Source organism: Crocuta crocuta, unplaced genomic scaffold (assembly GCF_008692635.1).
Source record: "Crocuta crocuta isolate KB4526 unplaced genomic scaffold, BGI_CrCroc_1.0 scaffold118, whole genome shotgun sequence".
NCBI lineage: Eukaryota > Metazoa > Chordata > Mammalia > Carnivora > Hyaenidae > Crocuta > Crocuta crocuta.
In genome coordinates, this window is record NW_027551558.1 from 8,339,015 (window position 1) to 8,353,727 (window position 14,713).

Below are 14,713 nucleotides of genomic sequence, written 5' to 3' on the forward strand. Positions count from 1 at the left end.
CTGGAGCCTGCTTCAGATTCTGTGTCTCCCTCTCTCTCTGACCTTCCCCTGCTTATATGCGCTCTCTCTCTCTCTCTCTGTCTCTCTCAGAAATAAATTTAAAAAGACATTAAAACTTGAAAAAAAAAAAAGAAGAAGGAAACCCTGTCATTTGTGACAAGGATAGACTGTAAGGGTGTTATATTAAGTGAAATAAGTCAGAGAAAGACAAATACTGTGTGATCTCACTTATATGTGCTATAGAAACAGAGTAAAATGGTGGCTGGCTGCCAGGGCCTGGGCGGGGGGATGAGGGTGGAGGAAATGGGAAGAAAATGAAAAATATTTTTTTATAAAATAAAAATATATTGGTCAGTTTATTTATCCAGAAATGTTGTATTTCAAAGAAGGTATCTTGGGAACATCATGACTTCATTCCTGCCATGCCCTCATGGCACATCATTTTGGGAGCTTGCCTTTTTCAGGGACTTCAGGGTAAGTTAAAAACAGTTTCCTGGTGGTAAACCTTATTTTGTTCCCATAATCAGTATCTACCACCTTGATCACCCAGCTTTCACTCTGAATAACTTTTGATCACTGCTTCTTCACATCCTCTTGGAAATTACCAAGGAAAAATAAAGAGTGGGAAAAGATTTTTAGTTATTTCTAAAAAGAAAATTATATCAATCAAATCCTTCTTCAAAGGATCAAGATTCACTACATGTGATACTTTTCAAGGAATGGCTCAAAGACTCAGGAGATAATTCCCAAGAGAGATTTAAAAATGGGCTTTATACTCATTAGGATAGCTGTTATCAAGGAAAAAAAAAAGCAGAGTCAAAAAATAACAGATATTGGTAAGGATATGGAGAAACTGGAACCCTGTACACTGTTGGTGGGAATATAAAAATGGTAAAGCTGCTGTATTAATTGTATGGCAATTTCTGAAAATATTAAAAATAGAATTACCATATGATCCGGCAACTCCACTTCTGTGTATGTATCAACAGGAAGGAAAGCAGGGACTCACACACCTGTGTTCACTACAGCATTACTCATAATAGCCAAAAGGTGGAAACAACCCAAGTATCCACCAACAGATGAATGGATAAACAAACTGTGGTATATACATACAAGAAAATCTTATTCAGTCTTAAAAAGGGAGGAGATTCTGACATAGGCTATAACATGGATGGACCTAGAAGACATTATGCTAAATGAAATGTTGGTCACAAAGGAATGGAGACTTAGTGGTCAGTGGGTACAGAGTCATAGTTTGGGATGATGAAAAAATTTTGGGACTGGCTGCACAGCAATGTGAATGTACGTAATGTCACTGAACTGTATGCTTAAAAATGGTTAAAACAATACATTTTACGATATGTGTATTTAACACAATAAAAAAAAATGGCCCAAGCAACAGCAGTAACATGGGAGAAAGCCTTCCCAGGAGGCCACAAACAATATTATCTTGAAATATGAGGTCAGCACCTATGTAGATGTGGAAGTTCTGTGATCTGGGTTCTCAGACTTTTCTTGAAATCACACCACAAGGCTGTAACACAACCCCTGCTCCATGAAATCTAAAATCTTACCTAATTACCATCAACTATCCCTCACATTGCTGCTTCCCTCTGGAACAGACTAAATTGATAAATTCTATTTCCTTTTTAGAGATGGTTTCTGAAAATTTCCCATGTACATCTCCCACGTATCAGGACTGGTCAGAGTCCAGTCTACCTCCTATAGTCCCTCAGAAAGAAGGGCAACAAGGGAGGAGGGAGGGAAAGTAGAGGAAAAGGCACCCAAAGAGAAAGGTGGAAGAGAGGCTGACCTGCCTATTTGAAGGATACCAGGAAGATGATCATGCAAAGAAACCAGGAAGAAGAGCAGAAAAGACAGAGAAGTAACACATGTCTAGTCTTCAGTAGGCGACTGGTCACATAAGTCACCTCGATAATTAAATTTTAACAAATCAAAAGGTATCCCCATCAAGACGAAAGCAAGTAATATATTGTTAAGTGGGGAAAAAGTCACAAACAACAATAGGCTATGTTTCCCTTTTGTTGTTAGGACTGTGAACACAAACGAATGACTAGAAACCTTTCCATCAAATGGTTAATAGTTGCCTCAGGGAAAATAGTTCCAGGAAGATTGTCACTTTTTCCACACTTAAAATTTTTTTATGAGTGTTATAAACGATGAGGGAAACAAAAATTTTTGTTTGGAGGAAAAATAATCAACATTGCAGAGAGAACACTCTAGAAGGATATGTGCCAAAATACAAATGGTAATTACTTTTGAAATGTGGAACGATGGCTGGTTTTTATATTCTTTTTGCTTTTAATTTCTAAATTATATTAACAAACGCATACTTTTGGAATAAGAATAAAAATATGCAAGCTGTCATGATCAGAATAAAAAGCAGACCAGAATTTTGATCAAGGAAATGCTTCACATCACATAAGCAGCTACCCTGTTTTACTGATGTCAACCAAGTTCAAGATATTCCACAAGGAAATGTCCCCTTGCAGGGGGTGGGCGGAGCAGGGTAGGTGTGAATCTGATACGAAAGTTCTTATCCGCACCCCTCTCCCTGGCCCGCAACATGCACCCTCACTCTGTTTGGCCCAAGCCCACTCTGAGGAAGAGGGAGGGTGGCCATGCTCTTGACTGCTAGTCAGTGGACATTATGCATCAGTAAGCCCAGAAAGGTGCCGCTAAATGGCTTTCTTTTCCCTCATCTCATTCCAAACCCAAGAAAAATTCAGTGTCCTATTAATTATTTTAGGCTACAGGTTTGTTTAAATAATGTGACAAACAGGTCAAAGTTACATATGTGTGTGTCAGGGGGTGGGGGTATGGTGAGGGAAGCCAGGCATGGTGACTTCACTGGCTCTTTAGGGAAGAAAGTGCTGAGCACCCACTCCACACTCTCTTTGGGTCAAAACCCACCTCGTTCACCGATCAATGCCAACTTGCCAGTTTGCCCTATCTCGCTGGTTTTCTGAGGCCTCGTTTCTATTTTGCTCTAAGTGTCTGTCAGAAAGCCAGCCTTAGATTGGGAGCACCGAATAGATGTGTGATGAGGACCACGAGGCCCCTGAATTTTAATGAAGGAGCAGAAAATGGAGAGACTGATAAGGTTGCTGCCATCCCAATTGTTACCACTGGCCCTCAGGGTTAAAAATCGCTATGATTCTCTATGCTCTCTTATACTAGGGCACTACAGAACACTTTCCGAAAATAGGCAATGGCATTTGTCCCTCCAGATAATATGGGACACTCATAGGCAGGGTTTATTCCTGAACTGCTTGTTTTTCAGGTCTTTGCTCCAGCCTAGAAAATGGGGCTCTTAATCTGACCAGAAGGGACGAGGGAGCTAATAACATACTGAGGCTTAATGATTTCAGATGCACAGCTCCTTCTAAGGGAAGAAGTCAGCAGTGATGCGGCAAGATTATGGGAAGTGATTCATCTCATGTAATGTCAGAGCCAGCACTGAATCTTGAGGTTTCAATCAACGACTTAATATCACTGCTGTCAGGAAGACAATGTGAGGCCACATTACACAGAGGAAAGGGAGGAATGTTAACCAGCACAGAATTACAATTTCCTTTGGGACATATTCCTAAATCCAAATGGCTTGATGGAAAATGATTAAACTGCTCAAAGGAAGACAATGAGCACTAATACTCAGGAATCAGGGGCTGAGCACAGACCTGGACAGCACACATCTGTGCAGTTGTGAATGGGATCAGTTTCTTGATTTCTCTTTCTGTTGCTTCATTGTTGCTGTATAAAAATGCAACCGATTTCTGTACGTTGATTTTGTACCCTGCAACTCGGCTGAATTCTTGGATCAGTTCTAGTAGGCTTCTGGTGGAGTCTGTCGGGTCTTCTATGTAGAGTATCATGTCGTCTGCAAAGAGTGAAAGTTTGACTTCCTCTTTGCCAATTCTGATGCCTTTGATTTCCTTTTGTTGTCTGATGGCTGATGCTAGGACTTCCAGCACTATGTTAAACAACAGTGGTGAGAGTGGACATCCCTGTCGTGTTCCTGATCTCAGGGGGAAAGCTCTCAGTTTTTCCCCGTTGAGGATGATGTTAGCTGAAGGCTTCTCATAGATGGCTTTGATGATGTTTAAGTAGGTTCCTTCTATCCCAACTTTCTCAAGAGTCTTTATTAAGAAGGGATGCTGTATTTTGTCAAATGCTTTTTCTGCATCTATTGACAGGATCATATGGTTTTTATCTTTTCTTTTATTGATATGATGTATCACATTGATTGTTTTGCGAATGTTGAACCAGCCCTGTAACCCAGGAATGAATCCCACTTGATCTTGGTGGATGATTCTTTTGATATGCTGCTGGATTCGATTTGCAAGGATCTTGTTGAGGATTTTTGCATCCGTATTCATCAAGGATATTGGCCTGTAGTTCTCTTTTTTTGCTGGATCTCTGTCTGGCTTGGGATGGACAGCACACATCTGAACCCTAGGAGCGTGGTCTCCCCTCCCGTAGACTCATACACAGCCACGTCCCCAAGTCCACACAATTACAATCACACATCAAGAAAAGAACAGTCCTTGTCTTTAGGATCTTGCTGCCCAGCAATTTCTTTCAGATGTCCACTGATTTTTTTGAAACAGAGAAAATGATTAGCTCTCTCTGATTTTCCTGATCACTTTAAAATTTTTTTAAATGTTTATTTTTGAGAGAGAGAGACAGAGACAGAGAGAGACAGAGAGAGCAAGCAAGAGAGCAGGGCAGGGGCAGACAGACAGAAGGAGACACAGAATCCGAAGCAGGCTCCAGGTGCCCCTTCCTGATCACATTTAGAATGTTGCTAATTTTTTCAAGAACTCTAACTCCTTCAAACTCCTTAAGGAGGAACCTCAGAGGTAATCTGCCCAAGCTCTGCTCTGTCAAGAATGGAGGATGGATCCCAGCTATGGCTGGGAGGGACACTCAGTCAGTTACATGACACCAGGTATGGGGATTCAGCTTAAGCCTGCCGGGGCACCTTGCCTGGAGGAGCACGCAGTCCCCAGCCTGTACTCAACCACCTCACAGTGGGTGGTTGAATAAGGTTTGGTAAAGGCACTTTCCTTCACTAGAGAAAACCAAAGCCAGAGCATCAAACTCACCAGGAATGCCTCCCATGCAGCAGCCTTTAAGAACAAGTTACTTGGAATTTAGCAATATGGGGGACATATTGGACGATGGAGGACAAGAGTCCCCTAGAATCATTCTGGTGTCAGATTTTAAGCTGAAACTTAAACTCTGCATCAGCGTTGGCCATATTCAATCCCTCCACCCTCCAAATACTTTCCTTTTTTCACTGGGTGTCACCCTCAGCTAGGAACCAGAAGAGGGGCCTATGGGAAATACTCTGTCACCCACAACTGAAGGTCTCAAAGAAAGCAGAAAAAGAGGAGGGATAGAAGACGGAGAGCTGAATGTCTGGCATCCTGGTCCACCGAGCTGCCGGGGGCCATGCACCCCGGTGTGACCAACCCCAAATGGATGGTTAGGATGGATTCAAAATTTTTAAGTTAAATTTAGTCAGGGGCTATTCTGCTGTTGGAAGCTATAGCACATTTCTTTAATTAGCCCATAAAGAAAGAACTGGGATTGTTTTTTTTTTCTTTTTTAATGGTCTCATTTCCTATAATGAGGTGAAGCCTTACTAAAGACAAACAAAAGTGCTCCTGATGAGAAAGGACCTGCCAAAAGGAAAGCCCAGAGGAGATAAAATAAGACCTGCACCTTCAGTCTGTGTGCTCACACTGCCGGCCCTCATTATACAAACGGAGACAGACTAGAGAGAACTTAGTGGGTTGGACATGACCTCTGCTTAAGAGAATTAAATGCAGTCTCTTGGCTAGCAGAGAGACAGAGCAAAAAACAGGGGACGTTACCAGGGGTAGACTAGAGAGTCAATGAATGCTTCCACTGTGTAGAGAAAGCCCTAGAAGTCAGGGTAGATAATTAGCACCTAAGAGTTTTATTTTTTTAAATTTTAATTTAATTCAATTTTTTTTTANGTTGCTGATAATCTGTTTTGAGCAGTTCATCAGCTATCATTTCTTCTTGGAGTTTCTTTGGAGGATAGCTCTTTCGTTTCGTCATTTTAGTTAGCTTTCTGGCTCTTGTTGGTTTTAAAGACCTGTTATGCTCTCTGTATCTATGAGCGCTGCTGTATCCAAGAAGACTCTTTGACTGTCCAGGGCCTATCCTTTCAGAGAGTGTTTTTTGAATGGTATCTCTTGGTCTCTCTTGTTGGGACCTTGGTTATTTTATTTTCCTATTCGTAGTGATATTTGGGACTCTCCACCTTGTGTACTCTGGCTTGTTTCTTGAGGTAGCCGTTAGAAGGCTTTCTCAGTGGATTCTGCGTCCTTTTTTCCCCAATCTCTCAGGTTTCGTAAGGTCTCCAATGGCTTCAGATCTTTTCCGTGTGATGTATGGGCGTGAGTGCAAGTATGGAGCTCCTTACTTCTCCACCATCTTGCCCCCTCCCCCAGCAGCTAAGAGTTTTAAATAAGGCCTGGGGCAGGACTCAGATAGGAAACAATTAAAGGCTTTTCTCAACAAAGAATTGAATTTTAATTCTAAAATAGGATTGATAATGTTGAATTTAGTGAAAATAGTCAATACCTAGACCTATCTATTCATATTCCTTTAAAATGTATTGTAATTTGGATATCACTTTGAGTAGGATTTTGAGATTAATAAAAAATGTGCTTTAATTATAAATGAAACATCATAGTCATCTGGAAGAGAATGAAAGATTTTAGTGTATATTTGCAATAATAATACCAAAGGAAAAATGCTTTATGAAACCACACACCTCTCAAGGAACAATGCTGGGTGTCCATTAGTATTTGTTCACTGGTTCATTCCTCAAGTAGTCATTGGGCTCATCCTATCAACTGGACATTGGCAACTATGGTCGAGAAGTGGATAGAACCTGGCATCTGCTTTCAAGGACTCATGCCTAACAGGAGTGAGAAATTGAGAAGGAACATGGCCCAACAGAAGGGAAAATTTCTGTAATGAAATCTCTACATGATACACAGTGAGATCACCTCACTGCTAGAGTCTCAGAACATGACAGAGTGATGGCAATGCTTGATTTCAATGTTAAGAGTTCCTTAGGTGGCCAAGGGTAAATAACATTCCAGGGGGAGGGAATGCTTAGCTTATACAAAGCACAGAGTCCTGAAAAAGCATGGTGTGGGGGGAAAGCTACAAGGAGTTTAGCATGGTTAGTGTGCAGAGGGCCTGTGGGAGGTTGGTTGGGGGGTGGCTAGGGAGAAGTGAGGCTAGGGAGGTACACCTGAATCAGACCCACAAGAGGGTAAGCTAGAATAAAATGGGTTAGATGGCTGATGGATACTAAGGAAGGCACCTGTGATGAGTACTGGGTGTTGTATGTAAGTGATGAATCACTAAATTCTACTCCTGAAACCAATATTGCACTTTATATTAACTAACTAAAATTAAACAAAACAAAACAAAACAAAAAACCCAGAAGGCATGGGAGGGGGACTCTGAAGGGTATTTTATGTAGGGGAGGGGCAGGAGCAGATTTGTACACAAGGAAGATTCCTCTGCTCAACCCTTCCAGAAGCCAGCTAGGGCTGTGGCATGAGGAGACCAAAGACAGTGGGGATGGCCTCTGGAGTCTGGTGGGCAGGTCAGCCTTGGACGAGAGAAGGGATTTTGACATCAACGAAAAAGACAGAAGTTTCCACAAGCCTAGAGGTGAAGGAAAAGGAGTGGAGAAGAGAACATCTGATTGTTTCTGCTTATGAAGTACCAGGTGATGCCATCACGAGAATGAAGGTTGGCACCCCTGACAACCCACAAACTCCAAGTGAAGTTGGAGGGTGTTTTCATGATCCCTTTCCCTAATCCCTGCTCCTTCCCTCACCCTTCACCTCCAAAGTCATGGCTCCAACTCCAACTGTAATGCCCCTCATTGGCCCCAAGGACTTGGGTTTTTGTCTGCTTTCTAAGCCTCAGATTCTTCTTGTTGACTTTAACCTATCTTCCCAGATTTTAGCAGTACTACTTCCTCAGATGAAAATGCATTCACCCCATTGTATCCCCTGGAAACTGCCACTTACCCACTCACCCACCCTCACCTGGGTACGGCAAGCCAGGGCCAACACCTTACTCTAGCTCTCCAGCAAGGGGACAGACAGACATTCCGAACTGCAACTTAATCTAACCTTTGCTTTACAGTGAGACTTCATTAGAAGGCTTTGAACCCTTACAAATAAAAGGGGAATAATTTCTTCAGGTCCATGACAGGACTGAGTACTTTTCTGAAGAGTCAGTAAAATAATGTTGCATTTGAGATTAGAATCAGATAGGCAAATCACCAGCAAGTAAGAGGTGTGATGTTGAAGGAATAATAATCATAAAATGACATTTTAGGGGTGCCTGTGTGGCTCAGTTGGATAAGTGTCTGACTTTGGCTCAGGTTATGATCATGTGGTCTGTGAGTTCAAGTCCCCCGTCGGGCTCTATGCTGATAGCTCGGAGCCTGGAGCCTGCTTCCAATTCTGTGTCTCCCTCTCTTTCTCTCTGCCTCTCCCCTGCTTGCACTTTATCTCTCTCTCAAAAATAAATATACACTAAAACAAAAACAAAATAACCACATTTTAAGCAAGAGGTCCTCCACCTCTGCTTTTCTCCACAAGTATTTAGAGATCATGAATCCCAACCCAGAAACAGATGAAAGGTGCAAAGATATAAATAAAATCCAGGGAGTATAAAAAGTTGGGTCTACTTACACTTTTAGATCCTCCTCAATCGGGGCTGATTTTATATGAGAGCAAGAGAGAGCATACTTGTTTTGGCTGATCTTAATAAGTGCACTCCGAGGGCAAAATTCCTGTAATAATACCAAAAGGGTTCACACAACTTAAGTCAGAAATGTCCACAATTTAGATGTAATTTTCTTTAGCTCAACCCATTAAAAGAGCTGCTAGCCATTCTCCTATTCAGGGTGACACTTAAGAGGGCAGTCAAATTGCAGAGCCTAGCTTCATAATCATATGCTGAATGAAAGTCATTACTGAGTGCTCTCATTTCTCGTTTCTCCATATCCTGGATCACGTGCCAAGGCCATCCACACAAGATGCACGTGACTGCTCACGCGCATGCCCATGCACACCCACACATCCCTCCACAGATCCACCTTTCTACCTTTACTTCAGCCTTGGCCATCTCTTTCCTAGACTCAGAATTATAACCATCACCCTGAGCTGAATGTGCCAACTTCAGCCCCAGGAATCTCTATCAGAATGGTCTTCAGGGTCTATCACCCTGACCACGCTGCTTTAGACTCTAGGGCCTCACTGCCCTGTGGGTTAATTCCAAGGTCCCTCCTGGGCTTTGAGGCTCTTTGTCAGGGATCGTCTCTCCCCACACCCTAGGGCATGTGTAGGGACATGTCTTCAAATGTCCCTTGATTTGCTTCCCCCCTCTTGCCTAGCAGACATCCCCAGAGCCAGTGCCACATGTCAGAAAAGCTTCCTGAAATGGGGCACCAGCGTGGCTCCATTGGTTAAGTGTCCAACTTTGGCTCAGGTAATGATCTCACAGTCTGTGAGTTTGAGCCCCATGTCAGGCTCCACCTCGGAGCCTGGAGCCCACTTCGGATTCTGTGTCTCCCTCTTTCTTTGCCCCTCCCCTGCTCGTGCTCTGGGCCTCTGTCACTCTCTCTCTCAAAAAATAAATAATAAACATTAAAAAAAAAAAAAAAAGGAAAAAGAAAAGCTTCCAGCCTGCTGCCCTGCCAGACTGTTTATTGTCATCCAAACAGCTCTAGGAAGGTCAATTTTCTCTTAAAGTTTTTTTTTCTGGGTTGTTGAGAAGGCAGCCCTTTCTCCTTCTTGTTCTGTCAGACTGGACACAGAGCTTCCGGGGCCTCTGGCTATCCTGGTCTCCACTTATTGACCTTAATTCTAAAATTCATTTACCACGACTCTTCCCCTGATGAATACACCTCATGCTACAGTCAAGAATGGACTGGTTATGTGTATTCTGTATACTAGACAGTTGGGCACAGAGACGCATTCAGAATGTAGGCCGTGGAGCCAGACTGCCTGGGTTCAAATGTCCATTGTTCCACTTACCCTGCGTGTGACTTAATCTTTCTGCTTCAGTTTCTTTATCTGAAAACAGGGATAATAATTGTACCTGCTCACAGTGTTTTGAGCATTCAGTTGTTCATTACATATAAAGTACCTGGTTTAGTGTCTGTGGCACATAGTAAGTGCTTAATAAAGTTAGCTATGAGTATTTTGCCTCTTGCTTTTTGCTTGTTAGTCTAATTTCCAGGCATATCAAAAGGTTCGTCAAGACAATGTTATTTCCATCAGCAACATTATTCATTTAAGAAATTTTAAAAGTTTTTTTTTAATGTTTTATTTATTTCTAGGAGAGAGAGAGAGACAGCGTGAGCAGGGGAGGGTCAGAGAGAGAGGGAGTCACAGACTCTGAAACAGGCTCCAGGCTCTGAGCTGGCAGTCAGCACAGAGCCCGATGCGGGCCTCGAACCCACGAACCACGAGATCATGACCTAAGCGAAAGTCGGACGCTTAACTGACTAAGCCACCCAGGTGCCCCTTAAGAATTTTTTTTAATGTTTATTTATTTTTGAGAGAGAGAGAGAGAGAGTGAGCATGAGCAGGGGAAGGGCCGAGAGAGAAGGAGACACAGAATCTGAAGCAGGCTCCAGGCTCTGAGCTGTAAGTACAGAGCCCGATGAGGGGCTCAAACTCAAACGGTGAGATCATGACCTGAGCTGAAGTCAGAGGCTCAACCAATTGAGCCACCCAGGTGGCCTTATTCATTTAAGAATTTAAAAAAGCAATTTTTAAATTGTCCCTTCTGTTCATCAGGGGATGTACTGAGGCTACAAAGATGAATAGGCCACTGTCCCTGCCTTCCTACCTCTAAGGAACTAAGAGGTTAGTAAGGAAGCCAATATGAGAAGAGGGACCCCTGAGGGCCTCAGCAGGAAGTGACAGTTGGGCAGAGTCTTTCTGTGACAGGAGTTTCTGTGGAAAGAAGATAGGGAGGGTGGTCCAGGAAAAGGGAAAGACTAGGGGCTTAGAGAAAACAACAGTGTTCAGGAAGCAGTGAGCCTTCCATGGGGCTGGAGCCATGATGGGGTCAGGCTAGGCTTTTCCTTGAGGTTGATGAGAAGCATGTGTGTTTTGGGCGGGGTGGGGGAGAAGGGGGGAAGATGTCAGGCAGACAAGTGACATCATCAGATCTGTAAACTAATGAAGAGCTTTCTAAAGCATCTGGGGGAAATTCATAAGGAGGGCCGGGAGGGGGAATGTAAGGTCAGAGCAGGCTGAGTAGCAGCAGGCAAGGAAGAGAGAGAGAACCTGTAAGAGCGTGGGGAGGGACAGTAAGGAACTGGCATGAGCCTCCCCAGCGGTCAGATGCAGAATGAGAGCCCGAAAGGCCATTGGGTGAAGGAGAAAGAAGCCATGGCAACCTTCGTGAGGGTAGATTTTGTGGTGCAGAGTGGATGGGCAAAGGGCACAGGTACAGCCAGGGAAATCATTCCTTCAGTACCTCTGGCAGAGCCAGGAAAGAGAGGCATCGTCCGGGACAGCGGGGGTAAAAGGTAAAAGAAGCCATTTTCTGCCTAGTGAGAAAGCCCTTTCCTCCATGAAAGTCTACTTACTCTCCGGTTGTTACACTTCAAAACTGTGTAGAATTTATCTTCGGCAATATCCTGATTTGGAAGTGCTATGACAATGGCAGGGACATAGAAGTCAAATCCGTTGGGAGTCACTATTTTGGCAAAGACATAATCTCCAACCTGTAGATGAAAACATTATGTCATAGCAAATATTCTAGATCTTACGATGTTAATATAAGCTTGTTTTAAAATGACCCAAGATGATGAGAAAGTACTGAGGCTACAATTCAAAGACATATTTTTTCTCCACTGAGTCAATGGTTTCAAACTTCTCCGGGCTTGCTGGGCCACACCCAGAATTTTGTGATCAGTTTGGGGGAGCCCCATTTAGTAGGACTTCTTCACCTCACAAGGATCCTAGGGACAGCCAGCAAGACGGCCAGAGGTCTGGAAACCATATCCTACAAAGACTGGTTGAAGGAAGGTGTTTCACATTAAGACCAGGAGAGATACGAGCAGTGTCCTCATAGACCTCAAGCGCCATCACCCAAAGGAAAGGGGCAGGTTTATTTAATGTTGCCCCCAAGCACACACCACGGGCAAAAGTTACAAAGAGACAGCTTCCAGCAGAAGGGAAACCTTGTGAAGGGGCATGCAGAGGCTGATGAGCACTGGTCACGTGGACAGGACCACCTATCAGGGATAAAGTGCGCCGATGGGTGCTCTGGGTCGGGTCCGGGGAGGTGGCAGCAGACAACCAACATGGAATCCTGGGAGGGCTCATTGGGCGCTTTTCCTGCCGGCTCCCCCTGTCCAAGGAATGGCAGTAGGGAGCTCTGGGAGGCTTTCTGTCTGCTGGGTGGATGGGAGGAGGATGGGCCAGAGGCCGTACAGCTCTTATGAATTCCTATGCAGAGGAGAGCACATCAGCTCAGCTCACCTGCGGAATGCATGTTGAGGCATAATGGCATTATGGCTTCAAGGTCTGGCATTAACTGACTACAATGTCAAGGAAAGTACTACCTCTGCCCTTGTTCTTTAATCTGTTTTAATATAATCTTTTGCAGTTAAAGTTTCGTTTAAAAAATTTTTGTTAAATGTTTATTTTTGAGACAAAGAGAGACAGAGCATGAGAAGGGGAGGGGCGGAGAGACAGGAAGATACAGAATCCGAAGCAGGCTCCAGGCTCTGAGCTGTCAGCACAGNAAGTCCGAGTCTTAACCGACTGAGCCACCCAGGCGCCCCTGCAGTTAAAGTTTCAAGGGCAGTTGTCGGGGTGCCTGGGTGGTTCAGTCGGTTAAGCATCTGACTCTAGATTTTGGCTCAGGTTGTGATCTCGCGGTTCGTGAGTTTGAGCCCCACATCGGGGTCTGTACTGAGTCTGCTTGGGATTCTCTTTGTCTCTCTCTCTGCCCCTCCCCCACTTGCACGTGCACTCTCTCAAAATAAATAAACTAAAAAAAAATGATAAAGTTAACTTTCAAGGGCGTTAGCAGTTATAGCAATTCCCTTCCATGACCATCTACTTCTGTAAAGTGACAAGGGCCACAGGTGCTAATGCAAGCCAGTCCGGGCAGTCATGAGACCACCCAATAGGGAGTTAGCAGATGAAGTGCGGCAAGAAAGTCACCAGGCAAGGGGCCATAGGCACAGGGGCCACTGCTTTTCTTGTCCAAACACAAGCTCCCGGGAGGAGCCCAACCAGATGTTTAGCAAAGGCCCACCGGTGGCCTCGCCATCCCGTTACCCACAGCTGTGGGGACGGTGGAAAGCGCCCCCAGGAAAGATCGCTGTAGCAGGTACCTGGAGCAGCGGGCAGGGCATGGCACCCCCAACAGGCGTGATGAACGAGGTAGGCACAACCTTGGTGTCTCCGTACCTGAAGTCCACCAGTGCGTGGGTGGGGCTCACACACTTCTTCACCACTCCTGAAAGGAATCAGATTTAAAATATAAAGACAAAGCATGCCTATTCCCTTAGGTTTGCCCCATCTTGTTGGCTAATTTAGAACACTTTGCCTGCTTAGATCAGTATGCCCCTCTGAGTTCTCCACGAGATAGCGCTGGATACTGTACGATTGCATACTGGGCTTGACTGACCCAAAGTGGTGAAGTGCTGAGCTCTGGTCTGGAGCACCCGCTGAGCTGGGAAGCCCAGAGAACAGCAGAAGCAGGTTTGTCCAGCATCACCAGCAACAATCCTGACAAGAACATCATTCCTAGAAACAAATATCCTCTTCCTGGGCACTTCCTACCATCTGATTTCCTTACTTACTTATTTTAGCCATATTTCCTGCTATATTACTCACATATAGAAAATCAGTGTTGTTAAATTGTAGAAGTAAAAAGACATTTGAACTCTCACCGCCAACTTTTCATTTACTATTAGATAAATGAAAAGCTAACTAGGTTGAACGCATCCCACAGTGTCCCTAAAATGCACAACTGAAAAAGGAACAAAGGAAAAAGACATAAGAAGTTTTCTTGTCTTTTAGTCGTACTCAAAGGGATGATTACAGTAGGAAAGGAAAATGCCATTTATTACGTGTCTTTTCCAGAAAAAGTCTGCCAACCCCTGCTCTAGATGATTAGACTTTTTGTTTCGTACGTTAAAACAACCCCCTTTTAGATCCTTCTGTTGTTTTTTCCTTTGTGCAATCTCTGCAGAAGTGGTCCTCGGTTTACCTGCAGAAATTAGTGCAGTGACTCCTAGCGTAAAGTTAGAAGCGGCCTCACTGTGTGGACACCGTGGCTGGCTGTGCTCCGGGAGCTGGAAGACCCCAGGGTGGGCCTATCGAGTTAGGGCTCAGCCTCTGCACTCCCTCCTTCTCCATGTCATTAAGGAGTTGCTACCATCTCTATGTCCTGATTCAAGATCAGCTTCTCATTTTCGTTTTCCCTTATGCTCCAGTTTCTCTTTGTCCTCACCCCTGAGAGGTGAGACTGCGTCTCCTGGCTCTGAAATGTCTCCAGGAACCATTTCAGGGGCCTGGGCTTATCTCCTACAGAGGCTTGGCAATCTCAGTCATCTTTCTTAGATATAAGCCACCCC

The 14,713-nt window shown here is 44.2% G+C and overlaps 1 protein-coding gene across 1 annotated transcript in view; it reads right to left on the reverse strand.

The window, feature by feature from the left end:
* Nucleotides 1-14,713, reverse strand: part of VWA3B (von Willebrand factor A domain containing 3B) — a 208,443-nt gene that overhangs the window by 3,463 nt on the left and 190,267 nt on the right. Inside the window, exons 24-26 of the mRNA XM_077749344.1 lie at nt 13,466-13,590; nt 11,705-11,842; nt 8,790-8,890 (exon numbers count right to left, since the gene is read on the reverse strand). Coding sequence (XP_077605470.1) covers nt 8,790-8,890; nt 11,705-11,842; nt 13,466-13,590 — 364 coding nt within the window. The remainder of the gene's footprint in view (nt 1-8,789; nt 8,891-11,704; nt 11,843-13,465; nt 13,591-14,713) is intronic.